At 49.8% G+C, this 25,000-nt stretch overlaps 11 protein-coding genes across 11 annotated transcripts; 6 read left to right on the top strand and 5 right to left on the bottom strand.

Moving 5' to 3' along the window:
* The first annotated feature begins 15 nt into the window (after positions 1–15).
* On the top strand, positions 16–1,608 carry ASPGLDRAFT_47924 (uncharacterized protein). The gene is made up of 2 exons (XM_022546779.1): positions 16–1,469; positions 1,526–1,608. The coding sequence occupies exons 1-2, from the start codon at positions 95–97 to the stop codon at positions 1,543–1,545; spliced, it is 1,395 nt and encodes a 464-aa protein (XP_022400080.1). The 5' UTR covers positions 16–94; the 3' UTR covers positions 1,546–1,608.
* A 1,090-nt stretch (positions 1,609–2,698) lies between these two features.
* On the bottom strand, positions 2,699–3,516 carry ASPGLDRAFT_128050 (peptide alpha-N-acetyltransferase complex A subunit ARD1; the record flags this gene model as incomplete). Its single annotated transcript, XM_022540762.1, has 2 exons — positions 2,699–3,066; positions 3,138–3,516. 2 exons carry the CDS (start codon positions 3,514–3,516, stop codon positions 2,699–2,701), a joined length of 747 nt encoding a protein of 248 aa, XP_022400079.1.
* Positions 3,517–3,696: 180 nt separating this feature from the next.
* Positions 3,697–5,613, bottom strand: ASPGLDRAFT_47921 (PI-PLC domain-containing protein). Its single transcript, XM_022546778.1, has 4 exons — positions 5,529–5,613; positions 4,796–5,434; positions 4,145–4,744; positions 3,697–4,092 (listed from the first exon to the last, which is right to left on the bottom strand). The coding sequence occupies exons 2-4, from the start codon at positions 5,343–5,345 to the stop codon at positions 3,875–3,877; spliced, it is 1,368 nt and encodes a 455-aa protein (XP_022400078.1). The 5' UTR covers positions 5,346–5,434; positions 5,529–5,613; the 3' UTR covers positions 3,697–3,874.
* Positions 5,614–6,144: 531 nt separating this feature from the next.
* ASPGLDRAFT_74847 (SUR7/PalI family protein) lies at positions 6,145–7,490 on the top strand. Its single transcript, XM_022549757.1, has 2 exons — positions 6,145–6,788; positions 6,839–7,490. Exons 1-2 carry the CDS (start codon positions 6,383–6,385, stop codon positions 7,396–7,398), a joined length of 966 nt encoding a protein of 321 aa, XP_022400077.1. The 5' UTR covers positions 6,145–6,382; the 3' UTR covers positions 7,399–7,490.
* Positions 7,491–8,230: 740 nt separating this feature from the next.
* On the bottom strand, positions 8,231–10,128 carry ASPGLDRAFT_172752 (uncharacterized protein; the record flags this gene model as incomplete). Its single annotated transcript, XM_022542773.1, has 2 exons — positions 8,780–10,128; positions 8,231–8,629 (listed from the first exon to the last, which is right to left on the bottom strand). The coding sequence occupies exons 1-2, from the start codon at positions 10,091–10,093 to the stop codon at positions 8,231–8,233; spliced, it is 1,713 nt and encodes a 570-aa protein (XP_022400076.1). The 5' UTR covers positions 10,094–10,128.
* An 837-nt stretch (positions 10,129–10,965) lies between these two features.
* ASPGLDRAFT_67052 (WD40 repeat domain-containing protein) lies at positions 10,966–12,348 on the top strand (the record flags this gene model as incomplete). The annotated part of the gene is made up of 4 exons (XM_022549087.1): positions 10,966–10,987; positions 11,059–11,080; positions 11,161–11,656; positions 11,713–12,348. The coding sequence occupies 4 exons, from the start codon at positions 10,966–10,968 to the stop codon at positions 12,346–12,348; spliced, it is 1,176 nt and encodes a 391-aa protein (XP_022400075.1).
* A 330-nt stretch (positions 12,349–12,678) lies between these two features.
* ASPGLDRAFT_67051 (dynein light chain Tctex-type family protein) lies at positions 12,679–13,309 on the bottom strand (the record flags this gene model as incomplete). The annotated part of the gene is made up of 4 exons (XM_022549086.1): positions 12,679–12,963; positions 13,035–13,109; positions 13,173–13,211; positions 13,280–13,309. 4 exons carry the CDS (start codon positions 13,307–13,309, stop codon positions 12,679–12,681), a joined length of 429 nt encoding a protein of 142 aa, XP_022400074.1.
* Positions 13,310–15,588: 2,279 nt separating this feature from the next.
* ASPGLDRAFT_128366 (putative vacuolar transporter chaperon Vtc1) lies at positions 15,589–16,048 on the top strand (the record flags this gene model as incomplete). Its single annotated transcript, XM_022540790.1, has 2 exons — positions 15,589–15,622; positions 15,705–16,048. The coding sequence occupies 2 exons, from the start codon at positions 15,589–15,591 to the stop codon at positions 16,046–16,048; spliced, it is 378 nt and encodes a 125-aa protein (XP_022400073.1).
* ASPGLDRAFT_394290 (uncharacterized protein) lies at positions 16,021–17,546 on the bottom strand. Its single transcript, XM_022545084.1, has 2 exons — positions 16,184–17,546; positions 16,021–16,126 (listed from the first exon to the last, which is right to left on the bottom strand). Exon 1 carries the CDS (start codon positions 17,381–17,383, stop codon positions 16,220–16,222), a length of 1,164 nt encoding a protein of 387 aa, XP_022400072.1. The 5' UTR covers positions 17,384–17,546; the 3' UTR covers positions 16,021–16,126; positions 16,184–16,219.
* Positions 17,547–18,266: 720 nt separating this feature from the next.
* ASPGLDRAFT_47910 (uncharacterized protein) lies at positions 18,267–21,081 on the top strand. The gene has a single exon (XM_022546777.1). The coding sequence runs from the start codon at positions 18,685–18,687 to the stop codon at positions 20,968–20,970; it is 2,286 nt and encodes a 761-aa protein (XP_022400071.1). The 5' UTR covers positions 18,267–18,684; the 3' UTR covers positions 20,971–21,081.
* A 457-nt stretch (positions 21,082–21,538) lies between these two features.
* ASPGLDRAFT_47909 (arylsulfotransferase family protein) lies at positions 21,539–23,626 on the top strand. The gene is made up of 3 exons (XM_022546776.1): positions 21,539–22,112; positions 22,182–23,306; positions 23,356–23,626. The coding sequence occupies exons 1-3, from the start codon at positions 21,723–21,725 to the stop codon at positions 23,569–23,571; spliced, it is 1,731 nt and encodes a 576-aa protein (XP_022400070.1). The 5' UTR covers positions 21,539–21,722; the 3' UTR covers positions 23,572–23,626.
* Positions 23,627–25,000: the final 1,374 nt, after the last annotated feature.

The raw sequence follows: 25,000 nt of genomic DNA, 5'->3' as shown, positions 1-25,000 counted from the left end.
TCCTTTATCCTTCGACTTTTTTTTTTTTTTTTTTTTTTTTTTTTTTTTTTTTTTGATTTTCACCTTCATTACCGTCTCTCCCTATACATCCGTGATGGATTCCGAAGAGGCACCTCCTCCCCCGTACTCCGCCGTCGACCCGAACCCAAACAATCCCCGGGTCACGGGTGGTGTCAATGGGGGACACTTGCATTTACGCGGTGGGAATTCGCCATTATCAATAGCCACACCGGGGAGTAGCTCTAGCAGTGTGCTCATCGGCTCCCCATCATCGTCATCCTCTCGCTTCACGCCTGCCAACTTCGAGTCGGCCGTCGCATACTTTACCGAACGACCGCCCACGGTATTGGACGATGGCAGAGAGATCCTGCATCACCATTTGACCATATACCCACGGAGTCAGGCGAAGGATTTTCCCCGTCGGCCGCGGTGCTGGAATTCGCGGAACGAAGAGATAACTCAGCAGGACTGGGATATGTTCTTGAGGTATCTCTTTCCTCCGAATTTGGGACTGGCGTCTGCATCGGGACATTTGACGCGGCAATTGAGAGCGCAGATCCAGCGGGATCGCAAGGATAGGCCGCAGGAGACGGATGAGCAGCGCAAATTGCGGATTACTGCTGTGGTTACGGAGTGGAACCAATGTTTCTTTGAACCTCGTGCCGCCAGGCTTTTGTTTACCTATATCACTGACCCGGGGAATGCGCCGACAACTTCGCTTTGTCCTAAGTGTTACCCTGCTGCGACGAGGGCAAATCAGGAGAGTCGGCCTTCGCGGACGCAATCAGTATTTAGTCGAGGGAGGCAATCGTCGCAGTCGAGTACGCCTCCAGCAACTCCGGGACAACCTGCCACGCCGCCGGTGAACAATGGTTATGCTCCTCGGACACATTCATATCCCCAACCATACGGCGCGGCTCCTGTACCTTATGCGCAGGCGCCGTATAGTCAACCTGCGTTCTATCCACCGGCAGCACCTCACAACGCTTATCCCGCACATGCATATCCACCGCAACCACAACAACCATATAATTACCAACAACCATATCCATGGGGTTGGAATAATCGACAATACCCTCCTCAGTCGCCAAGTTCGGGTGGTTCCAAAGGTGGTCCCTTGGGTTGGATTTCTTCCCTTGCGTCCCATATCACGGAGCAAGCTGAGCGATATGGCGACAAGCTCAGTGCCCATGCTGAGCATTATGGGAGACAGGTGGAAGAGCAGGCCATAGCGCATGGTCGCTGGTTGGAGGAGCAGGCTGGGTTATCAGGGCGGAAGACTCAGAGTCCGTATGCTGGTTATCCTCAACCGGATCCACGCTATCAATATTACAACTACTACAACAACTATCCTTATCATTATTATCACCAGCCTAACGCGACCACGAATACGAACCCTAGCCCAGCCTCTGCACCAACCACTCCCGTTACCGCTGCAACTCCCGCTGCAACTCCTGCTTCAACCACCGGTACGACTACTGTCGAAGACGATAACGAAGCCCACAACGCTAACATTACCACCCAGCGCACGATCGCACAACCTAATTCACGCCCTCGCAGCTTATCCATTGCTTCCGCAACTTCCGATTCGTCCCTGACATCCATCGATTCCCTCTCCACCACATCAGAGCTGAGTTCCTCCGATCTCGCTACTGTCCGCGCACAACTCCTTTCCTTAGAAGACCACCACGACCGCAATCTATACGAAGTCGCAGTCGGCCTTCGGCGCCACCTAGACGTGATACGAGAGTCAAACAGACAGTCACGCTCGCGGAATGGATGGGGACAATACGGCGATGGTCGCGGTGGATCCTGGAACCAGCCTCAGCGCAGCTGGACAGAACGACGAGCAATGAAAGATGAAATGCGTGCGACTAAAAAGGCCTTCCGGGATGTGTTGCGTCGGGCACGAGAGGAACAGCGCGAAAATCGACGGATGAAGCGTAGTCGTCGACGACAGGACCAACAGCGGCTCCAGCAGTTGCAGAGAGGGTCTGCTGAAGCGGAACCTGCCCCTCTACCTGCTTCTTCTTCTCACTCTCATTCGGCTTCGGCGGAATTACCCCTCGAACAGCGCTTGCAGAATCTCGATTTGGAGAGGGAGAAGGCTAAAAAACATGCGAGCCAGCCAACGGTTCGATCGTCTGCGTCGTTTCCATCGACGGCGAGGTCTATTTCAAGTGTTGAGTCTAGTGAAGTCAGTTCTATTAGCACGCCCAGCACTGCATCATTGCATGAGGGGGATCACCAGAACGAGACCCGTGCCGGTAGCGAGCTACAGACAGATAGCAATGTTCGAAGGCAGAGCAAAGAGCAAAAGGGAGAGAAGCAGAGAAAGTAACGAGGTTCTAGACGCTCGGATTGAGCCAAGCAGGTCTCATGCTGAATCTGTGATGAGGCAAGACATGCTTACTATACATGGAGTAAGGATGATCAGTGATCAGCGATTAGAGTCATTGTGTTTTATATCTATTGTTGGATGTTCACAAGCGTTGTCAATGTTACTTGCATATGTTGTTATTTTGGTCTATTTGGCGAAGATCATGAGGTTATGAGGGTGCATTTTGTCAATATACATAGGCGTTCGGTGCAGGTTTAATTTAGACAGTTATGTCACAATGCTTTTCAATTGCGGAGTAGCAATATCCAATAGACGAATCTATAAGCGTATATAACCCCCCCAAAAACAGACAACCTACTAAACCTGCGACTCATTCTTCTCAACCAGATCCCCCACCCCCAGCGCCCTCCCCATCTTCACCTTAACCATCTTCTCAGCATCCTTCTTCCCCAAATCCCCAACCTCATCGCCCTCATCCGCCGCCTCCCCGTTCTCCTTCTGCTCGCGCTCGCGGTCCGCCTTCTCAATCGCGCTCCAGTCAACCCACATGGGCGACAGGTCCATGTGCATGGCGTACGCGTCCTCGCCGTCGGCGTAGTACTTGCCCTCGATGTTTTCGACCTGGAAGCCGAGCGTGTCGCGGTAGAGGCGCAGGGCGGCGTTGTTGGAGACACGGACGTGCAAGGAGACGTAGTTTGCGCGGTAGCATTCGGCCATTGCGCGTTCTATTCAATTAGCACCCCATCACTTCACCAATATCATTCCATTTTGAAGAAAAGAGAAGAGGAAAACATACGACTCATCCGCATCAACCTCTCTGCAATCCCCAGTCGTCTGTGCGTCCTCATAACACTAATACTCGTAATATGCCCATGCTGCATCCCATCCGTCGGCTCCTCCTCCATCTTTGCCAACACATACCCAACAACCTTGGGATACTGGCCCGACAGATCCCCGCTCCCGGGCTTCCCGCCCGCCTGCCGGCCGGTGTTCTGTGTGTATCCGTTCTTGGGGCGGACGACGGCGACGAAGGACAGCTGCGGCCAGGTGAGGGCGTGGTAGAGGTAGTATTTCAGGAAGTAGTTTTCGGGGAGGTTGGTGATGTTGCAGGTTTGGATGCCGGGGAGGAGGTCGATGTAGGAGGGGTAGCTGCTTAGGGGGACGATGTCGACCATTTTGGTTTTGTTTCCTCGGGGGTTCCCCGGGGGATGTTTATTTTATGATATGGTGTAAGGGAGGTTAGGATCAATTGATTGAACTGCTGGTCAGTTCAAGAATTGAGTGATGATGGCCGAGGCGGGCAATTGATGATGCGGGTGGCCGGTGGTAGTGCGCTAGCCGGTTCGGGAGTGGTGCCTTAGGTGTTTATCAACGTGGTATCAATTCAACCCTATGTACGAGTGCTATATACTTGAAATGCTCTGTACAATGCAATCATCCCTCATAGATCACAAAAATAAAGCAAAGTCCCAACTCCATTACATCCTTTGTAAACAAAAAAAGATATCTTGAACGAAAATAAGTCAAAAAGAATCAAAGGTAGTGGGTGAACATCTGGACTCCTGCGATAACGAGGAGCATGGCCATCATGTTCAGACCGGCCAGATTCGACGCTGCTGATGTCGTGCCGCAGCATTGACCGTTATACGTCACGTTGTTCATCTCGGCAGCCACTTCAAAGACTGAGCCGTTGAAGTTGCCGTAGTTGTAGTAGTCAACCAGCAGGAAGTTCGGTGGGCGGTTCCAGTTTGCTAGTACTGTTAGTCTCGACGGTTAAGAAAAGAAAAGCGGGGAGTAGCATACTAGTGCAGTTGTCCGCCATGCGACCAAGACTTCCATATCCAGAAACAGCATTGGTCTCGTTCAACAATGCGGTATTGGGGATCAACAGGTTGAGAGAACCAAAGTTGAACTCCAAGTTGAGGTTGTGGTTGGCGATGTACAAACGGTTGTTGGCATCCTGCGGCGCCAGATCCGGGGGACGCTGGGTTGTGCAAGGGAACTCTCTGTCTGTAGGCGAGAATGGAGTCTCCCACACCTGGGAGAACTCGTCCATGAGCCACGGGTCCGCAGTCTGGTTGGCCTGGTAGTCCAAGAACATGACCGCCCGCTTGCCGGACAGAATCATGCTCGACATGGATGGCCAGTCGTCCAACGCCATGGGGATCTTGGGAGGCGTGTAGACCAAATCCTTCAGGCCGGAGTTTTCAACGGGCTTGGTGAAGTACTTTGGTGAAACGTAGTCGCTGTTGCCCATAAGGATAGTAACCACATCGTACGGGTGCGTCTTTATCCATTCTGTGACTGTAACAAGATAATCCTCGAGAGGCCCCATGTTGAGCAGGTCGCAGCTGCTATGGCAGAGATACATGGTGTCGTTGACCAGGTGGGTTTGGAATTGCACTATTCTGTCAGCATATATCGCATACTAGGGACTAATTGGTGGAGACATACACATCCGAATGCCATCGTTCAACTGGGTTGTCACATCCAGAACTTGATTGGCAGCCACGTTACCCTGCTTCACAAACGGACTGTTATGAGCGGCCACCATGGTGACGTTGGAGTATTTCTTCGCGCAAAACTCCGGATAGCCATTGCAAGGCTGGGTATTAACGACGGGTGTGGAGGTCGGCCGGGAAGTCGCATTTGTCGCACTGGCCGATGCATTACCCAGGACTGTGGTGTGCATCCCCCCGACGAGCATTGTCACGGAATCCGATGTGGTCGTATAGCTGGAGGAGGCATTGCCGGTCGCAGATTCGACACCCATGCTGGAGCCGGAGCCGGTTACGGTGGCAGAAGTGAGGTCCCCGTCGTTTGACAGCGTGATGGTCGAAGAGTAGGTCTGATATTCGCCGGTGGGTATCGTCACTTCGCCGTCGCTGGTCAAAGTCCCCTCGAGAGTGAAGGCCGAATTGGTAAGGGCGAGCGTCCCATCTTGTGCCTGCGAGGGGAGGATCGCCCCCAGCAACAAAGGAAGAAGATGCGTTGTCCACCGCATAATTCCGAAAGAACGATAAAGTATGATGGAGATGACGAGTTGTGATGGGGTGATGAGGTTAATGAGATGTTCGACCACGGCTCAGGCGCCTACACAGCGGCAAAGTCAGCATCAACCCTGGTCTTTTATTTTTCTTTTTTCTTTTTTTTTTTTTTAGGGGGGAGGGTGTCGAATTCAAATTACCTATTTTGATTTATTCTCCCCTCTTCTCTCAGTTCCTAATTCGATTTCCAACAGCAGCACAGGCAGTGGTGAGGTGGAATCCAAGGGTAATCAGATATGATGAAAGTTGAAAAAAGATCGTCCAGGCAGCGATTATATAATCCGATAGGAGGCGGGTTTAGGCAGCCGAAATTGTTTGGTTCAGCCAACCACAAAAAAGGTTAAGGTGGGGCGGCCCCATAGCTGACGCCGCGTCGGGTCTGATAGGCCAATGAAATGGGCATTTGCAGTGGGACAGTATCAAATTGTCATAAAACATTACGATACGGAAATCGAGTACAGATCGGGAATGATTAACAAGATCAGCCACAATTTCCGCCCAAAGTGGAAATGAGTGGCTGTGAAAGGCAGGGTCTAGAGCCAAAATAGTCACCACTAGCGCTCGATCGACACGTTGGTCCACTGCGAAGGTTCTTCTGCAGAGTGACGCCGGGGACTCAGACAGGGGTGTTTTCGTACTCGTATTGTCATGTTTTGTAACCAAAAAAATAAAAATGAGCATCAGATTGACTCAGCGGAATTAACCTTGGATCGAGTTTATCTCAAGTGTTTTATTCTCTATTCTCTGTTTCTTTCTCTTCACTGTTCACAATAGTCGGTATCAAGCATAGTAGCACAGCGCTACCAACCAGGGGCAGGGAGTCGCTAATTGATTAGATCCATCCGCCGTACACCGCCGGTGGGCGCCTAAACGTCACCACCCAGCCATCCAGCATCATCTACTTTCTTGTTGTCTTTTTCCTTTTTTCCTCTTACTGTCTTCTATCCATCTCTTATATCGTTACATTGCATAAACAATCCCCCGGGCCATCGTTATGGCCCTCTTCCGCAAAGACAACTCATCCGCCGAACCGTCGGGTCCCGGGAGGAAACCCTCGACGGTGTTATGGCATCGAGGGTTGCGCTCGTTGCTGTACCTACTGGCTTGGATCTTCTTGCTACTCGTCTGCATAGGAAATATCTCGAATAAGCCTGTTTTGCGCGAGACCTATTTCATGAAGCTCGACTTAACCCATATCATTCCCATCTCCGTCCCCAATGCTGTCCTTATCAACAGTATTGCGCGGACCATCGGATTGCACGATTTCTACCAGGTTGGGCTATGGAATTTCTGTGAAGGATACGCCAATGAGGGTATTACGCATTGCTCCGATACTCAGAACATGTATTGGTTCAATCCTCTCGAGATTATCCTGAACGAATTGCTTTCGGGGGCTACCAGTATGTACCATGCCCTCAAAAGACTTACTACGGTTGTTGACCAGACACAGTCGCCCTCCCCGCGGACATCACCGATGCGCTTCAAATCGCTCGTGTCGCCTCATACTGGATGTTCGGCCTCTTCCTCGTCTCCACCGTCCTCTCCTTCATCCTCATCTTCCTCTCCCCGTTCGCCGTCTCCTCTCGGCCGCCGCAAACCATCTCCCCCGACCCGTCTGTCAATCAAGTTCACCCTCCCCACCGCCGACGCACTTTTGTCCTCCTGCGGTCATTCCCCTTCCTCCTCCTCACCTTCTTCACTGCTCTCTTCACTATTGTCGCCTCCGTCGTCGCTACCGTCATGTTCTCCATCTTCAAAAACGTGTTCATGTCGCAGAGCTCCGAGTTTAACATCAAGGCTACATTGGGCACCCGCATGATGGCCTTCATGTGGATTGCGTCGGCGTTCAACCTCATCGCTTTCATCATCCAGTTTGGCTCATGCTGCGCCTCGTGCTGCGGTGGCCGGAAGGCACGTAAGCAACTGAAACATTCGCCCAATGGCACTAATGGCAGTGCTTCCAGTGGTTCCGCTTCGCCGATGCATGAGAAGGAGGATGGTCAAGCTTGATTGCTTACAAGATCTACAGTTTTGCATTTTTTTTTGTCATTTTGGGTAGAATATTTTCCTGTTCTGTTCTATATACCATCTGTCGTTATTTGTCTCTTTTTTTTTTTTTTTTTTTTTTTTTTTTTTTTTTATATATCTTGCCATCTGTCATCATCATCTATACTCCCACTTCTCCGCATGTCGCCATTCCAAGCTGCATGTTTGCGCATTACGAATCTCACAACACAATGCCGGGATGACACCCCAAACACCCCAGGCCAAATCCCTACCTGTCAAAAACAATTGGCGCATGCACCCTGCACCACGCTACTATTAACTTCTGCCTAGGGTGGATTGCTACCTGTATGCACGGGGTATTCCCTCCGTCGTCGAATACGCTATTTTTGGGTTTGGGCATATGCAATGCGCTGGCATGGGGAATTTGGAGTTTTTTGTTTCATTTTCCATTTTTATGTATCCGTACATACATAGTACAGTGGCTTATCTTGGTGGATCATTCGGAGTTTTGACGGTACATGGTGTTTTGTTTGTTATGGATTGGTTGGTTACACACCGGTTTAGGCTTTGATCGGGATTTATTATTGTGGATAGGTTGGAGCAGATAAAAAATACTACAGTATGATTGAGCCATATTGCCCTCATGTACTCTGTAGTTGATTTTTGTCTAATAATAATGCATAAAAGTACCAACGTAAAACCATCGCTATGCAAGTAAACGCCCTGGATCTCACGTCACTCAGACAATTGGATATCAAAGCACGATAAAGAAAAAAAAAAAAAAAAAAAAAAAAAAAAGGAAAACATTACAAACAGCGCAGTAACCGGTTCATATCTACCGGCCAAGCTCCTCTTCCATCATCTGCGCCAGTTCATCTTGCTCAACGTCATGGCCATCGTTCCCGCGTTGTGGAGAGGAAGGCTGAGGATCGTCGGTTGACGTATGACCGCTTCTTGATCCGGTTGCCGCACGATCACCATTGGCATTATGGAGAGAATATCCCGTCCGATACGTGGCGTTCGGCACCTGGTTTGGTCCCTTGAGCCAGGAATAATTTTTCTGTCGGAAGGATTGGAGTACTTCCGCCCCGCTATTTGTGTTTGCCCCAGAGGGCGGAGAAGGATCGGGAGGATGGTTGGGGGCCGTGTTGGGATCGTCCTCCGTAAGGTCTATTGTAACTGCTTGCGAGCTACGAGCTTCCGTGGAAGCTGGTGCTGGGCAGGAATGAGGAGGCTGGGGAGGGGGTTGGTTCGCGGTGGTTATCGCTGTGGCTGTGCCCGACGGAGGTTGAGCATCCCGCCTGGGCAATAATGGATGCTGTGCAGGCTGCTGTCTTGGGGCCGGCTGTCTTGGGGGCAGAGACGACGGTAATTGAGGTCTCACATCTGTAACGGCGGGTGGCTGGTGCTGGATCGGTCGGGGTCTGTACTTGGCTGGGGGAGGTGCAACTTCAGGAAGTCTCCGTTGAATAGCAACTTCATAAAGGAGGTTGTTGTACAGCATCGAAACTTCATGTAGCTTGCTCTTCCAATGCTCGATCTCCTCTTTGTACCCATCAACCCGTTTCTGGTGTCGGGTAGCATTGCGCCGAAGCATCGCATTATCATGGTGAAGCATCTGATGCTTGGTCTTTCCCGTCGCCTGATCCACCGTACTAAACTCGTCATAGAAGCTTTTATACTTATTTCGCTCGTGTATCAGTTGGTGGTTCTTGGAGCGAATACATTCCATGCGGTAGTTCATACGCTCGTCGACAACTTCAACGCACTTGACATGAAGACTCGGTGCCGATGGAAGATAACCCAAGGAGCCTCTGTATTCAGGGTACGGGGACACATATTGCGGTACATCGTCCGCCCGCCGTAAGATCTCTCGATTTGTGTTGGCAAGCAAATCTTGCGCGTCAAGGGAAAACCGTTGTTGCGTGACGTCGCTGGCAGACTGTATTGCAGTAGACAACTCAGCGGATTTGGTGGGAGCTGGTTCTGGCCCTAGATCCTGAGATACCGCATGGCTCGGACGAATTGCGAGATTATCGAATAGCACCGTATTATCCAACGACGTGGGGAACTCCGACTCTGGGAAAAGAAGGTCAAGAGAGCCAAACAATGAATTTGGAGTGTGCGACCTCTCTATACCGGCTGGCGTATTTAGGGCAGTTTCGACATATTCCGGCCGGTGAGATGAATCAGGCGTTAGAGACGGGGTCTCGTCCGGAAGCGCATCACCCAAGTTTAATCCATCCTGATTCTGTCGCTTTTCTAGGGGTTCCCCAACGCCGAAATCTTCGGGAAATGCTTCGTTATGAGTGCGTTTATGCGAAAGAAAGTCCGACTCAAGGTCCTGGAAAGCGAAGTCCGAATCGAAGAGAGGATCGTATAATGGCTCCTCCGTGCCAGTTGACAAGTCTTTTGCTTGTTGCGTAGAGTCCTTTGTCGCAGTTTTGTCGGCTACTCCGTCATTGGGTTTATCACGCTCTTCATTTCGGGACGATGCATGAGTGGCATCAGCCTGGTGCTGCTGTTGCTGCTGCTGCTGCTGCTGCTGCGATCCAGGGGAAGGTGTAAGCCCCAGATCATTCACATGCAGATGACTGAAAGAAGGAGGCGATGGAAGGCCCTCAGGTGCAAAAAGCTCTTGAGGGTCTTGGGATTGTGAAAAAGACATAGAAATACCTTCAGCCACGCTTCCAACCATCTCGACTGAACTGAGTCGAAGACTTCTGAATCCCAATAATCAAGTTTCGTTACCCCTGTAGGACGTGATTCGCAGCGTTTTCTGGTGCGGTGGCTCGAGGTGTCTGGCTCGTTACGTGCAAGGTGTATCAAAGGCAAATCGATGCACTGGTTGGCGGCAACGACGTCAGAAAATGGACAAACCAATATTCCAAGAAGAGCAAACAAGATATCCCACACAATAGGACGAACTTAAACACCGCACCTTCAGCCAAAAGTCACTTGATAGCTAGCACGAGGAGGATACCTTGCGCCACGCGCGTGCCAGGTTATCGCCTCGAAGTCTGAACCAGACAGCCAAGGCAATCCGAATGTCGATACAGAAAAACAAAGAGACAACAGGATGCCTTGTAATCAAATAACAGCCATCTTGAGGGAATCAGGCTTGTGTGATGAGGTGAAAGTTAAGAGAGCAGAGTCATGGCAAGGATGTACAAAACTGCAATCATGTGACCAACATTGAATTGAACTGCACAAACGACAACATGAGTGAATATAAACAATTCAAGGTTGAGATAGAACAAAGAGAGCCCCTCCACACTAAAATAAACGAAAACAATGACTGCTCTTTCTTTTTTCCTTCCTCTTCTCCAAGAGATATTCCAGGATAAAATTAATTTCTGCTTCTCTTTTTGTTGGCCACCGCTCTGCTGACCGCCCTTATCACGCTAAGCCATGCTGGGAAACAACATCGGCTTATTAACCATCTTGTTCCATCATCCACCTCGAGCAGCAATAGCAAAAGTGGGGGATTTCAGTCCCTTTTTTGTGGAAGAACACGAGTCTCATTGGGCTGCTGAGCGCCAGGCTCTCCGGAAACACGAGGAGCTCAAAATGAGTGTCATCCTTTGCACGGGTATGTTGTCTTGCGGTATCCACTTGTGAGAGCAAACGGACTCAAGCTGACCGGGTATAATTGATCAACAGCGGGTTACGACCATACTATTCGGTATGTCCAAGCTCATTCTTTAGTTGCGTCGTCGCTTCAATATGATGTCGGTTTTTTCAGGGCTAATTGGTACGGAACAGCTTCTGGGAAGCGTTGTCAGGCATCTGCTCGCGCACCATCCAACATCCGGATTCGCAAGTGAATCGCCTCTGCATCACACCCGATAAACGTTACTTGGCGGCGGCCGGTCATCACAATGTCAAGCTTTACGATATCAAATCGACAAACCCGAACCCAATCATGACGTTTGATGGGCACACAAGCAACATTACTGGGGTAGCTTTCCACTGTGAAGGAAAGTGGATGGTGACCAGCTCTGAGGATGGAACGGTTAAGGTGTGGGATACACGGACGGGCAGTTTACAACGCAATTACGCGCATAGGGCTCCTGTGAATGATGTGGCTATTCACCCTAACCAAGGAGAGCTGGTAAGCGGTGACCGTGCTGGGATCGTTCGTGTCTGGGACTTGGGGGAGAGCGTTTGTACGCATCAATTGATTCCCGAGGAGGACGTGGCGGTTCAGAGTGTCAGCGTTGCCAGTGACGGCTCCTTGCTGTGCGCCGGGAACAAAAAGGTATTCCTCCAAAATAACGATGGAAAATGGAGATGGTAAGCTAATGAAGTATCTAGGGTAACGTTTACATCTGGCGAATGATCCAGGATGTTGAAGTGACCCGGATTGTCCCCATCTGCACCTTCCAAGCACACAAAGACTACCTGATCCGCATCCTCCTATCACCAGACGTCAAGCACCTTGCGACTTGCTCAGCGGACCATACAGCCAAAGTTTGGAACCTCGATTACGACTATCCCCCGGCAAAAATGGCCGCTGCGGCTGCCGCTAGGGGCAAGGCCAAAGCTATCAGCGGAGCCGAAACAAACAGTTCCACGTCACCAACAGCGGAGAGTACAGACCCAGCAGTAATTCAAGAAAGAAACAGGATCCAGGATCTCAACGCCTTCCGCATAGTCGCTGGATCACGAGCGCCGGCTGAAGAGCCTCCGAACCCGTTCCCTGCACAACCAGATGGGCCACCAATGGATCCTACGACAGGCACTCCTTTCTTGGAAACGGTACTCAGCCAGCATCAGCGGTGGGTGTGGGATTGTGCGTTCTCTGCCGATTCAGCCTATCTGGTTACGGTGTCTAGTGATCACTACGCTCGTCTTTGGGAGTTGAACACAGGGCAGGTTATTCGTCAGTATAACGGACACCATCGCGGGGCGGTATGTGTGGCATTGAACGATTATTCTGAGCCTCGATAATTTTCTCTTCTTTATTCTTTTGTTTTGTGTGGATAGCATGGCGCTTGGTACAATGGTTCATGTCGGAGTTAGGATCATGCTCATCTATTGGGAGGTTTATTCAATAAATCATGTTGGACTATGTTTGTTTATAGTTGATAGTAGCATACCCAGGGATCTAAGTTGCTTGTCCTCATTCTAAATGCCCTCGTGGAATGGTTATAACTTTTCAATCCCATTGAAATATATGCACTGGCTCATTAAATACTCAGAATAAAAACCAACATGGATATACAAATCCAACCCGAAAAATAAACACCCCAAAACATATTATACCCTAATTAATCAAACCTAACCAACAGCAAACCAGGTCACACTAACCACAACATCCAAGCCCCTCTCCTCAGCCCCGGGATACTTAAACGTCCACATTCCATCCCGGTTGACATCCCAGAACGCACCGGCGGCAGAGTGCATCCCACGCTTTCCGGCGTTGCTGTGCTCGCCGTCCGCGGCAGTGCCCTTGTCGACGACTCCTTGCTGTACGATAGTGCTGTTCACGGTGAAGCGGTAGGGGGCCGGTGTTGAGGGGGTGGAGGGGGCGGTTGCGGCGATGAGGGATTTGAGGATTGTGTTCTGCACGGTGTAGTTGTTAGTATTTGTGTATATGGGGGTTTGTTGGCTTGGGATAGGTGTGGGGGACGTACAATGATCTGGGAATTCCAGTCCCCGACTTTGGTGTGGTCATATTCTTTTACCTCGGCGAGGGTGGTTTCGCAGGCCTATAGTGATTCTGTGAGTCTCCCCGCATTCCTCAGTTAGAGTCTGGAGAGAGTTGAACGCACCTCAGACGTGACCTTGCTAAGCTCCTCGATGGGCAAGGGCTGGTCGCATTGTCAGTAGGGATGATCTCGATTTGCATTCCAGTCAGCCTGTGGCTCAATCAACGTACAGAATTGGTGGATTTCTGCTCGGTGGCCATTTTCAATATATTCCGGTTTAGTATTCCTCGACCTGTACGTATCCGATCTGACTTGAGGAACCAATGGTTAGTCGATTGCGCGGGGGGGGATAGCGACAAACAGCGACAAACACTTCTTCAGGGGATAGGGGAAACAATCAAGAATAATCGCAGTGAGGACAAACTTACCTTGGATATCAGCGCAGTTGGACAGCAGTAGAATCAGGAATAATCGTCTTGTAGATACTCTGTAGCAAGGCGTCGGCCGTGTTTATTGCTCTCCGTGGCATCAGCATCATCGTGTGGCTTGTTTATCTGGTCCGAAAAGGGGAAAGTGGATAAGCACCGCCACATATATAGTTGCAGACAGTGAACCACGCTCAACAAAACGAATTACCAGGTTAATAACAAGTAAAAAACTAACATCTAGCATTAGCTTGGGCAAACTGGCTCTGTGAGGAGATTGATAGTGATTTGGCTAATCTAGCTTAGATCACTCTACAGTCACCGGGAACTATATATTTTCATAGTTCTGGCTCTAGCCTCCTCGTCCATAATTCTAGGTTATCACTGTAGACGATAGTCTATATGCCGATAATTACAGACTAACGAGACCTAGTTTGCATCAATTAAAGACGCCTTAGGACAAATTGGTCCGTGATACATATTAGTAGACATCTAGATACCCAAGATCCAAAATCCGATCCACAGTCAACCTCTTCGTCGGATCCGGCTCAAAACAGCATAAAGAAACACCACATCAAACTCCGGAACCCCTTGAGCTACCAGACGACCAGTCCAATGCTCGTCTTCCAGGTCAATGTTGACATTGTCACAGATCGAGAAATCGCAGTCTTGGAAGTATTCATTTGAGCGGAGATTGAAATCATGGCACTGGGCGGTTCGAACTACGTTTGCTTTCTGCTCAAGAGTACCGTGTTCGATTATGCAGTCGTATACGCCAGGTGAGAAGAAGCTAACCTGGGCTTGAAGAAGATAGAAGTACTACACAGGATTAGTTCTCTGTTAGGACTCGATGTCTGTTAGCATACGTACTGCTATTCCCCAGGGATGTCAATTGCACTGGTCCAAGGTTTATTGAAATAGAATTCTGGACTTCTGTATGTAATTGATGTTAATTCACCACGGTTTGGTGTCATGACTACCAAGATCTTTATCAGTTTGTGTATCAAGTGTTGTTGGCATATCTTACCGGAACCAAGATCAGTCAACTTAGCATATACCATCAACGGCACTGATTCATCGTTACTGGGGAGATTTCTCATCGTCAAATCCTGTCAGAAGGACATTCTCCATTTTGAAATCTGTTGCTCAGTAAGTATGTCTCTGAATTACGCCAAATCCTGCAGCGAAGACTTACCACAGTATACAAGCCCTTCATTGTGTATCTCTCGTAGTCCCCAAATCACCATTTTCATTATTTGCTTAATCTCCCGGATAGTCAGAGGTCTTTGTAAACGCGCAGCCCACAGGGTCTTCTCGAATGGTTCTAATACCATCATGTCCGGTAAGTTTGAGCTGGCTGGGATAACATCGGTCATCTTGCGGATGAATCTTGCAGACTAAAAGCAGGCTTGCACATCTATTTCTTTTTGGAATGCAGGCCATAGCTTTTCAGGGTTATCGTCAGGTTGAGGATGCTTGATGACCACTTGATCATTCGATTAAAGGAGCAGAAAGAGCGTAGGTCTTTCCAGTCTTTCCTACTAGTTCCATTACTTTCCGGAGCAAGGATACAGAAGCTATGCTGTTAACTTGCAGATAAGTTCATCAAACACAGAATGTCTCTCCAAACAGCAAATTACTTCAATCGACAGTGATCAAGACTTGCTTATTTGTTTGGGGCTAGACCATGATAGAAGTGCCGTCTGATATAACAGCACAAATGCCACCGTAATAGAAAGTTACTACTGCTTCATACGAGCACCATAGCAACAGTCTGTACTGTTTGTATAGTGTGTTTGGTTCGCTGTGGATCGAGCCCCATACAAATTTACGCCTAAGGCATCAAGACCGTGCACGTGGAGGATCCGCTGGCGGACGACAGCGGCAGAAACCCACTCGGTGATTACCGAAAGCGTAGCCTAATTGGTCACCTGATGTATTACATCAACTCCTTTGGTACTTTTGGCATTGCGACGGATTTCTCAAGCTGCGGCAGCTTGGTTGAATTTGATATCTGATATTCTTTCACTGTTTTTTGACTCTTGAGAAGGGAGATATTAATCCAATCAGCTTATATCTGCATATTTGTGCGCTTCCAATCCCTACCAATCAAAATGTCAAGCCAGCCTCTTCTCCAAACCGCCCCAGGTACGTAACGTCCCTTCATCGATACCAATCCCCTTCCAACAACCACCATCCCAGCTAACACCGAACCCAAAAACTGAAACAGGCAAACGAATCGCCCTCCCCACCCGCGTCGAACCAAAAGTCTTCTTCGCCAATGAGCGCACCTTCCTCTCCTGGCTCAATTTCACCGTCATCCTCGGCGGCCTCGCCGTCGGCCTTCTGAACTTCGGCGACCGCATTGGCCGTATTTCAGCTGGGTTATTTACGTTTATTGCCATGGCGGCTATGATATATGCGCTTGTGACGTTTCATTGGCGGGCGCAGAGTATTAGGAAGAGAGGGCAGTCGGGAATTGATGATCGGTTTGGGCCGACGGTGTTGGCGTTGGCGTTGTTGGCGGCTGTGGTGGTGAATTTTATTCTGAGGGTGAAGGAGGGGAGTTTCTAGGGGAGGTAGGAGGTTACTGTAAGACTACGTATGATGGTGCGTGTGTGTCTTAGGTTGGGGATCGATCTCGTCGTGGGCGTGGGTTCCGATGGGGAGTTTTCTTTTGACTGTACTCTATGTACTGAGGGTGCATATATAAATATCCGTCTTTTCGTCACTCATTGTACGCAACTAGCATGAGACTTTTTCGCTTCCAGGATGAACCCAATTGTTGTCGATAAATGTCCCGAAGTTCCAGTAATCTTGCTGCGTTCCCTGACCCTTGACGATGTCATTGCCCGTGAACTTGGCAGTCCAGTACGAACTACCCTGAGTATACTGGCCAAATGTCGCAATGCCAGCATTGAGGTTTCTTTCGCGAAGGGCAAGGGAGTTCCGTTGCGCGGCTTGAATAGACCACTCGCCTATGAAGACGGGGAACTTCCCACTGCCGGTTTTCTGTTTTGCGTCGGCGCAGAGCTGGGCTGGAAGATTGGTGGAGGTGGTGTTTGGCGGATGTTCGTAGTGGTAGACATGGACGTCAAAGATCAGGTTGGCATCGTCAGGTATCTGGTCGTACCAGTAATCGGGGATTTTGAAGCTGCCTTGGAACATGACGGGGATCTTGGAATTGACTTTGGAAACCCGGTCGAGAACGGCGTTGATATACTTAGACACCCATGCGGCGCCATCGTCGGACAGAACAGCCGGGGTGCCGAAGTTAGACATGGACTCCTTGTTGAGGTCGGCTGGTTCGTTCAAGGGTGCGATAGTATAAGACTCTGGTGAATCAGACTGCTGGACGAAGTCGATGACATTGTCGATGGTCTGAAGGGACTGGTCCAAAGAGGTTTGGTTATTGAACCAGTCCCAATGGCCCATGGCTTCTCCAATGGGCAGACCATTGAGTCCTCCCGGGAGGGAATGAACGTCGATAATGATATGCATCCCGTAGTTGGTGATGGCATAGTCCGCAATATTCTTCAAGTAAGCCGTCTGGTTACCCGAGTACAGCTGCGAACCGGGAAGGTCAATCCACGCCGCATAGTGGGTGGGAATACGCAAGACAGCCACCCCACCTTTCGCCAGATGGTCAACATCCTTGGTGGTGATGAAGGTGGCATAGCGATGCTCGAGAACCGGACCACATCGGCGACCAAGGTTTTGGCAGAGGGTCCATTCATCTGACGCGTTACCACCATAACGAGCCCAGAAAGCGCTGTCGATGTTGGACTCTTGGACCAGCCAGCCTCCAAGGTTGACACCATTGGCCTTGAAAGACCGCCAGTCGACGTAATCGGCATGGACGAGGGAGGGGATGGTGCCCAAGGCTGCGAGGAAAGTCCGCACGCGCATTTTGGCGGTCAAGAAGCCGTTGATTTAAGGATGTCGTGCATGACCGTTGAGGGGCGTCTATGCGCCTTTTATATGGCGGTTTTGGCAGTTTTCATAACGGCGGACATTCTCCATGGGGTAAAGAATGACAGGAGGGCATTGCGTTTCCCCCGCAGGGTTCTCGGATTGTCCGGGGGGTGGGATGTCGGGATATCCGGGGTGAATTAACCCGAGGGATATTTGGAGATACGCTCTCTTGAACCTGGAGATGAAGAGACTCTGGAGGATATATACAGATTACTCAATCGGGCATATAGGAATTGCAGGCCGTGGTGCCACGTGACGTGTCAGGGGCTCGTACTTGTGGTGAGACAACTAGCTAGCCGCTTTAGAGTTCTGATAGGTACCCAATGGTATATTGACCTTAGGCAGGACAGCGCACATGTACTTGCAGATAACAGTTGGAGGGGTAGCATAACACATAGCTATACATACGAGTACAATCATCATTTTCTGTTCTTCTATCTAGAAGTACTACTACTACTACTACTACTATGTACTACTATGTACTACTATGTATACTACTATTCTCTCTCAATTGCACAGTACAAGACAAGTACAAGTACGTAATTACCATACAATACACCGCCCTCAGTACCGGCCATTCCAGACTCCGGCCATAGGCCCACTTATGCATCATCGGTGGATGGATCGACGAATGGGGAGCGATCCGGTCAGTGGCCATTGGACAGCGGAACTGGAGAGTGGAGACACGCAGGCATCCGTTTGACTTCTTGGTGTCTTCCATCCGGTTGAGGCGATCGTCTTCGATTCGTTATATTTAGTTTGGGAGTGTGTTTCGCTCTCTCTTCTCCTTTCTTTTTCTTCTGTTTTCTGTCTTCCCATTATTTCTACTGTTTGCTATTGATTTCTACCAGTAAATATATCAGTACACGATACTCTGTACCCTATAGCTGAGTCATCTAAACGCTGATTCAGCGATTACGCCACCTCCTCTCAGGCCATCCGTGGATCGCTCATCTTCCCTACTCCAGATTCTATCGCTCTGTCCTCTATTGTATCTGTGTCTTCTCTCTCTATTACATCTATTCCATCAGACCTGTCATATATTATAATCGCTTTGTTTGTCATCTCATCTCGAACTTATCTCCCTCTGATATCACCTGACCTCTTTGTCCTCCACGGTCGCAATTCCCCTACTTCTTTTTTACTACTTTGCTACTTCTTTACTGTTTGCTCTCTTCATGACTATAAATACGACTAGCCTCTGCCTCTAATCCTTCTACTTCCTCTTCGCATGGATGTTTCGTCTGCTCCCCTGGTCCTCAGTTCTTGGAGGCGACATCACCAACCATACCATTCCCAGCAAAGACCACAACAACAACAACACCAACAACAGTCATAACAACATCACCGACCATAACAACCACTCCCTCTCAATGCTCGCAACTCCACCATCTTGCGCCTCGCATGGCGTTCCTCTACAAAATAGTCTCCCTCTGTCTTTCAACAATCCAAACTCACAACTGAAGCGAAAGCGTTCCCCCTCTCCCGATGCGCCCGACACTCCCGCGCCAACCAGGTTATGTTGCGATCGCGACCCCAGCGCTAACACTACCAATGCGCCGGTCGCTCCCTTGTCGCCATCGTCGCAGAGTTCCGTCTCCCAATACGCTGAACAGCCCCATCACCAGCCCTCACCCCCGGTCGCATCGCATACTAAGAGTGTCAACGTCGACAAGCTACAAGAGACTTTGGAAGCCCAACTGAGTCTGGAAGTGCTGCTCAAACACAACGAATTACGTTTGATCGACCAGGAACTCGCCAAATGTCAAGTCGCGTTGGAACAGTTGCGTCGCTGCTCTGAGATTCCCTATCCCGGTTCGCAAGTCGCAGGTTTGTCGCCCTCGTTGGCCAACGGGACAGGCATGGCGGTCTGCCCTCCTGGAAATGGACCGGTACCGTCGTCGCCTGCTCCGTGGGGTGTCACAGATGGGCCCTACTCTCATCACTACGCCAGATGGTTGCTTCCCGATCCTCGATTCGACGGTGGTCACATCGACGCTGGAACACCTTGGGGTGCTGCTTCTTCCATGCCAGGCGCAACCACTATTGGCGCAACCCCCTTCGAAGGTCGTTCTACACGTGGTACTTCCGGCGACTATTCTGCTTTAACCAAATCTCGACCTCAACGCGGCTCTGCCAGTGGTGCGAAGCTGCAGGCTCTGGCAAATGGTTGCCCCCCTGTTAGGGAACGGGCTGGTCCCATGATTATCCGGCGAAAGTCGGATGGCGTGATGGTCAAGCTGGTCTGCTTGGATTGTCGACGAGACAACTTCTCTAGCACTCAGGGATTCATCAACCATTGTCGTATCGCTCACAATCGCAACTTTGCCAGTCATGATGCCGCTGCCGTGGCTTCCGGTGAGCCAGTCGAGGTGGACCAAGCCGGTGCGATGGTTGGGGAGGTCAAGACGGAGACGTCCAGCGGCCCTGCAGCCGCTCCCGGTTATGTCCATCCTCTGGTACGGTCAGCGCATGTGATTGAATCTTCTCAGTCTAGCGCTACTACTCCTGCAACAGCAACTGCTGCTGCACAGAACGCGGCGACACCTCGGAAGCGATCCGAGTCAAACCGCCTACCATCCTCATCCATGGTGGAAACACCTCGCAATGCTCACATTCGTTCTCTTTCAGAAGGTAACCGGCGTACACCGGGAATGGCGAACCAAACTTCATGTTCGTTCCTCGCCTCACCGATTACCCCTCATCTATCTTCTTTGATGCAGCATCAGGGCATTGGGGTCGATCTCGGCCAGTTAGTTGATGAGGCCAAGGCCACAATTGATCTCGAGGCCTACTCTTCTGGCGATGAAAATGACAAAGGGTCGGAAGATGAGAACCTTGTCCCGCCTCCATCGTCGACAGACCTGAATGCAAGCATGTCGGAGGCTCGTGGAGGTCGACAGCCCATGCGTACGGTGGGTGCATCTCATCAACCCAGTACCAGTCGCGATGCACGCAAACCTCAGCCATTAGAGACATTGACACCCGTGCGAACGGGAGCTTCTTATATCTCTTCCTATGGATCCACGCCATCTTCGACCATGGAAGATAACGTTGACGGAATGGATCTGACGGCGAATCTTAGCCCCCACACTGTTGAATCCAACCAAGCTCCCAGCTTGGTGAGCGATGATGACGATGATGGCGATGCCAGATCGGATACTACTGGCAGTCCTGGACCTAGTTCGTCGGAAGCAGAAGACGATGACGGCCAAGACTTCAGTCACATCGACGTGGAATATGACGATGAGACGACCACGGCAGCCGCCACAGAACCCAAGAGTGGTCCTCCGTCACTGGCGAATTCGGCGCCCACAGCGGCGCCTCTGCCAAAACCGTTGCGACGTGGGAGTCACCCTCGTTCCCAAAACAAGAAAAAGAAGAATGACCGGTTCATTTCTTCGTCGACCGCGCTGGACAGTGGTAACAACAAAGAGGAAAAGCACGTGAGCTTTGTCAGTCCCCAACTGAGTCCGGACAGTAGTCCGTCGAAGGGGAAAGATGGTTACGGTCGGAAGTGAATTCCTTTTCCCTTTTCTTTTCTGTGGAGGGCTAGAACCTTCATTTTTATGTCTTGTAATGGCGTTTCCTTGCCTCTATTTTTCCTTTTTTTTTTTTTTTTTTTTTTTTTTCTCACTCTCCTCTGATAAAGGAGACATGTTTGTAATTACCGCGAAGACGGATTTCTGTGCATTCAAATTGACTGCCGAATGGTTTTCCGAGCACCTGAGGGATTGAAGCCCTGGGGATGTCGATGGATTGATGATATGAATGATTCTTTCACGGCGTTTGATACTGGAATATGAATTAAATATCCACCACTATGTACATGCATTTCTTACTGTAGATCACATGTCGTACTTTAGCGAATGCTAGATGCCTGCAAGGCTGTAGAGTAACGTGACTTCGTATTCATTTCTGACTAGCTTCACTCTTCTTTCTTCTTTCTCTTTTTCTCTCTCTCTATCTTCAACTCCTCATCCTCGTCCAAATCCACTGCTATCTTCATCAATTTCTCCAATTCTCTGTCCAATTCGCCTCCTTCTCCTTATCTGGAATCTACATCCGAAATAACCCCGAAGCCGAGCCACCCCCCCGATTATGTATTCATCATCCTACTCCATCATGGCCTCCCGATCCGGGTTAAATTCTTTTCAGCAAGGACGAGAGAAACGCTCGGACTGGAAACGCGAAAGAAACGGGATAGAAGAATGATCTTCTTGTTTCTCCTCTCCTGTCCCCCTCTCACTCTTCATTCCTCTCTAAACCGGTCATGTCAGTGATATCACTCGTCCTCCTTTGCCTCTTGCACCTCCAATTCGCCTCCGCTTTCTTCTCCTGGCACAGTTTCCTGTACGAATTCGGCTTATTGGGCGCCCACCCGACCACCCCCTTCCATTCGTTTAGCATTGCGCCGCCAGAGGTGAATCTCCTGCGATGGGATCCCCGTTGCGAAGACGGTTATGTTCTGCTCAGTCCGCGCGGCCATTTCTATCCCGAGCCGGGGCCGTTAATCTACGATAATCGCGGAAACCTCGTCTGGGTCGAAAAGGACTATGGCATGATTATGGACTTGAATGTCCAGCGGTATCGAGACCAGGATTACCTAACGTTTTGGGTGGGGAAGGATGATGGAACGAGAGGCTTGGGGTCATACTACATGGTACGTAAAAAATCTTGGCTTTTTGTCGCGTGGTTTAATCTCCGCATTGGCTAATGTAGGTTATAATAGTTAAATTCATCGTACGACGTGGCCCATGTCGTTTTCCCTGCCAATGGTTTGCACGGTGATGTTCACGATTTCAAAATTACCGATGAAGGGACGGCATTGATGACTATTTACGATCTCGTGGAGACAGATCTCACCCCCGCTGGGAAATCGGGAAATGGTTGGATCTATGAGGGTATCTTTCAGGAAATCGATATCGAAACGGGCGACTTGATTTTCCAATGGAGCGCCGGCGATTACTACAATCTGGACGATTCGTACTTCGACATTGGAGAAAAGGGGTATGCGCCACACCAAGCCGGGGCCTACGATTACTATCATATCAATAGTGTTGAGAAACGAGCCGATGGATCGTATCTCGCGTCGTCCCGCTACATGCATTCAGTGACCTGCATTAGCGCAACAGGGGAGGTACTCTGGGTCCTTGGCGGCAAACGCAACATGTTCAAAGATCTGTCCGATGACGGCTCGGCCACTGGATTCACCTGGCAACACGACGCACGCTGGCACTCGGATCGAATCATCACGCTATTGGACAACGGCGCAAACGAACACGAAAAGACCGCCGACCATACCCGCGGCTTAATGATCGAGCTGGATTTCGACAACTGGACCGCCCGCACCCTGCACGTCTACCACAGCCCGGGACGCTTTAGCAGTCATTCCCAGGGTAACATGCAAGTCCTACCACGAACAGGCAACGTCTTCATCGGCTGGGGCAAACCATCCGCATATACGGAGTTCAGCACCGACGGGACCGAAGTCCTCTGCGACGCGCACTACGGCCCATCAATGTTCTTCTGGTTCGGATGGATTAAGTCCTACCGTGCCCAGAAAGCCAACTGGGTTGGCAAGCCTAGCTGGCCACCGTCTGTTGCGGTAAATGCTGAGAAGTCCTCGCGTGCAGTATACGTTAGCTGGAACGGCGCTACGGAGATTGCTGGCTGGCTCTTGCAGCAAACTACAAATCGTGCGTTAGGGGATTTCGAAACACTTGGCTACGAGCCGAAGAAGGGATTTGAGACGCGTCTTGAGTTGGCACCGGATGCGACTGTTGATGGATATTTCTACCGGGTTGCTGCGGTGGATTACAAGGGGGAGGAATTGGGGTATACCAGGGTTTTTGCCGTAAGTCCCCATTTACTGGATATAGAAAAGTATAAAGCTGACGATCTAGATCTCCGATATCACAACTCCATTCCCCGCCAACGCCGAACCAGACGGCGACGGCTTCCAGCAACTACTCATTGCAGCATGCATGGCAGGAGCTCTCCTAGCAGCCGCATGGAAGTACAAAAGACAAGTGATGGGGATGTACGCGTATTGTCGGCGGTTCGTATGGGGTGTCATGGATCGATATCGGTACCGATCATATCGATCGTATCGGAAGTAACCTAGTCCTTGGTTCTGGTTTTTGGTTTCGTCATGGCGTTATGATACCCGTTTTCATCATATTATCATCATCTTGTTCAAGTGTGTATTATATATTGGTTATATTGACATATGATATTGCATATAGATATCGATATAATACATATTGCATTGCATTGTGATGCTTAGTTTTATATTCTAGGTGCTGTATTTATATCAACCAACCTAGCTCTCTGCTCTCTTGCGTCTTTACTTGCGTACATACGCCTTTTGTCCCAGTGCTTACTGCAGTCCTCGTTGCTTTTCGCTCACTGGGCAGGTTTAGGGATGTCTCAGACAGTCTCAGTTCGGACTTGAACTTCGTAGACTAGTGTCAGAGCGTATACCCCGACTGCAAGTCGTGGCTGACGCCAGCTCATGATCTCTGTAAATGAACACTTGCTTTCAAATATTCTCTTTTTGCTGAAAGGAGCTGGCGATTGTGAACTGTTGACTCGTATACGGTAATCTCGATGGTGTGCATTGGCCCAAAGACAAAATTAAATGTTGCTCGTTCCGCAACCTCTGTAATCAAATTGGAATCCATGATCCTTCCGGCGTTGGGTTTATACTGGCCATCTAAATCATAAGATAAGAGGGACTCCAAATAAACTGGGTTCCCCAGAATCCAACCAACCTCGTCTTGGGGGTCAGTGGATTTCAAGTGTCTGCTCGCTTGATGAACAATATACATCGACTATGCCTCCCCCATGTGCTATAGTGTTTCGTACGTAGCGAGTAAAATCTGACATTCTGGGTATCGATTGGATCACTGTATAGAAGATTAAGGATCAATCGATTTGAGTGATGTTTTAGCACCGACTGTGATTTCAAGGGAGAACAGTTTCCCGTAAAATGGAAGTCCAAATGTTGGTTGAAGTGTCCTAGGGTTTTAGACTTCTGTCGCCCTTCTGCTGATTTGTTGCCTCTGTCATCCCTCTTGGATCCTCATAATATCTTTGTCATAGAAGTTGTAATGGCCATGTACCAAAAACCCATTCCTTTTTGCCCACCGAGCAGATAATGTGATACATCGCATGTTCAAGAGGCGGGGAGCGACCTCCCACATGTGGTATGTCTTGTGCTCAATATATTCGCACAGGTCTGTTTCTTCCCGATTCGACTAGTGCCGTTATACGCGACGCTGCTTTCTGACCATTCAGGGTCCAGGCTGGTTACATCGATGGCCTGTAATGCTTGAATTTAGATCCTCGGGGCTGGTGTGTAAGCTTCTGCGATTGCCGTTCAAAATGACCGAGAGGAACTTTCTTCACGAGCATGTCTGTTTATCATCTCTAGGGTCTTTAGTGTCTTTTACCCAGAGAAACTTGAGGTTGGGTTTTATGAGGCTCGTCTTGAGTAGTGTGATAGATGTTTGATGTTAGGAAAGCGCAACGCCATCGGCTGTCCCG

Source organism: Aspergillus glaucus, assembly GCF_001890805.1.
Source record: "Aspergillus glaucus CBS 516.65 unplaced genomic scaffold ASPGLscaffold_12, whole genome shotgun sequence".
Lineage (NCBI taxonomy): Eukaryota > Fungi > Ascomycota > Eurotiomycetes > Eurotiales > Aspergillaceae > Aspergillus > Aspergillus glaucus.
This window is presented reverse-complemented; position numbering and strand designations above follow the sequence as displayed.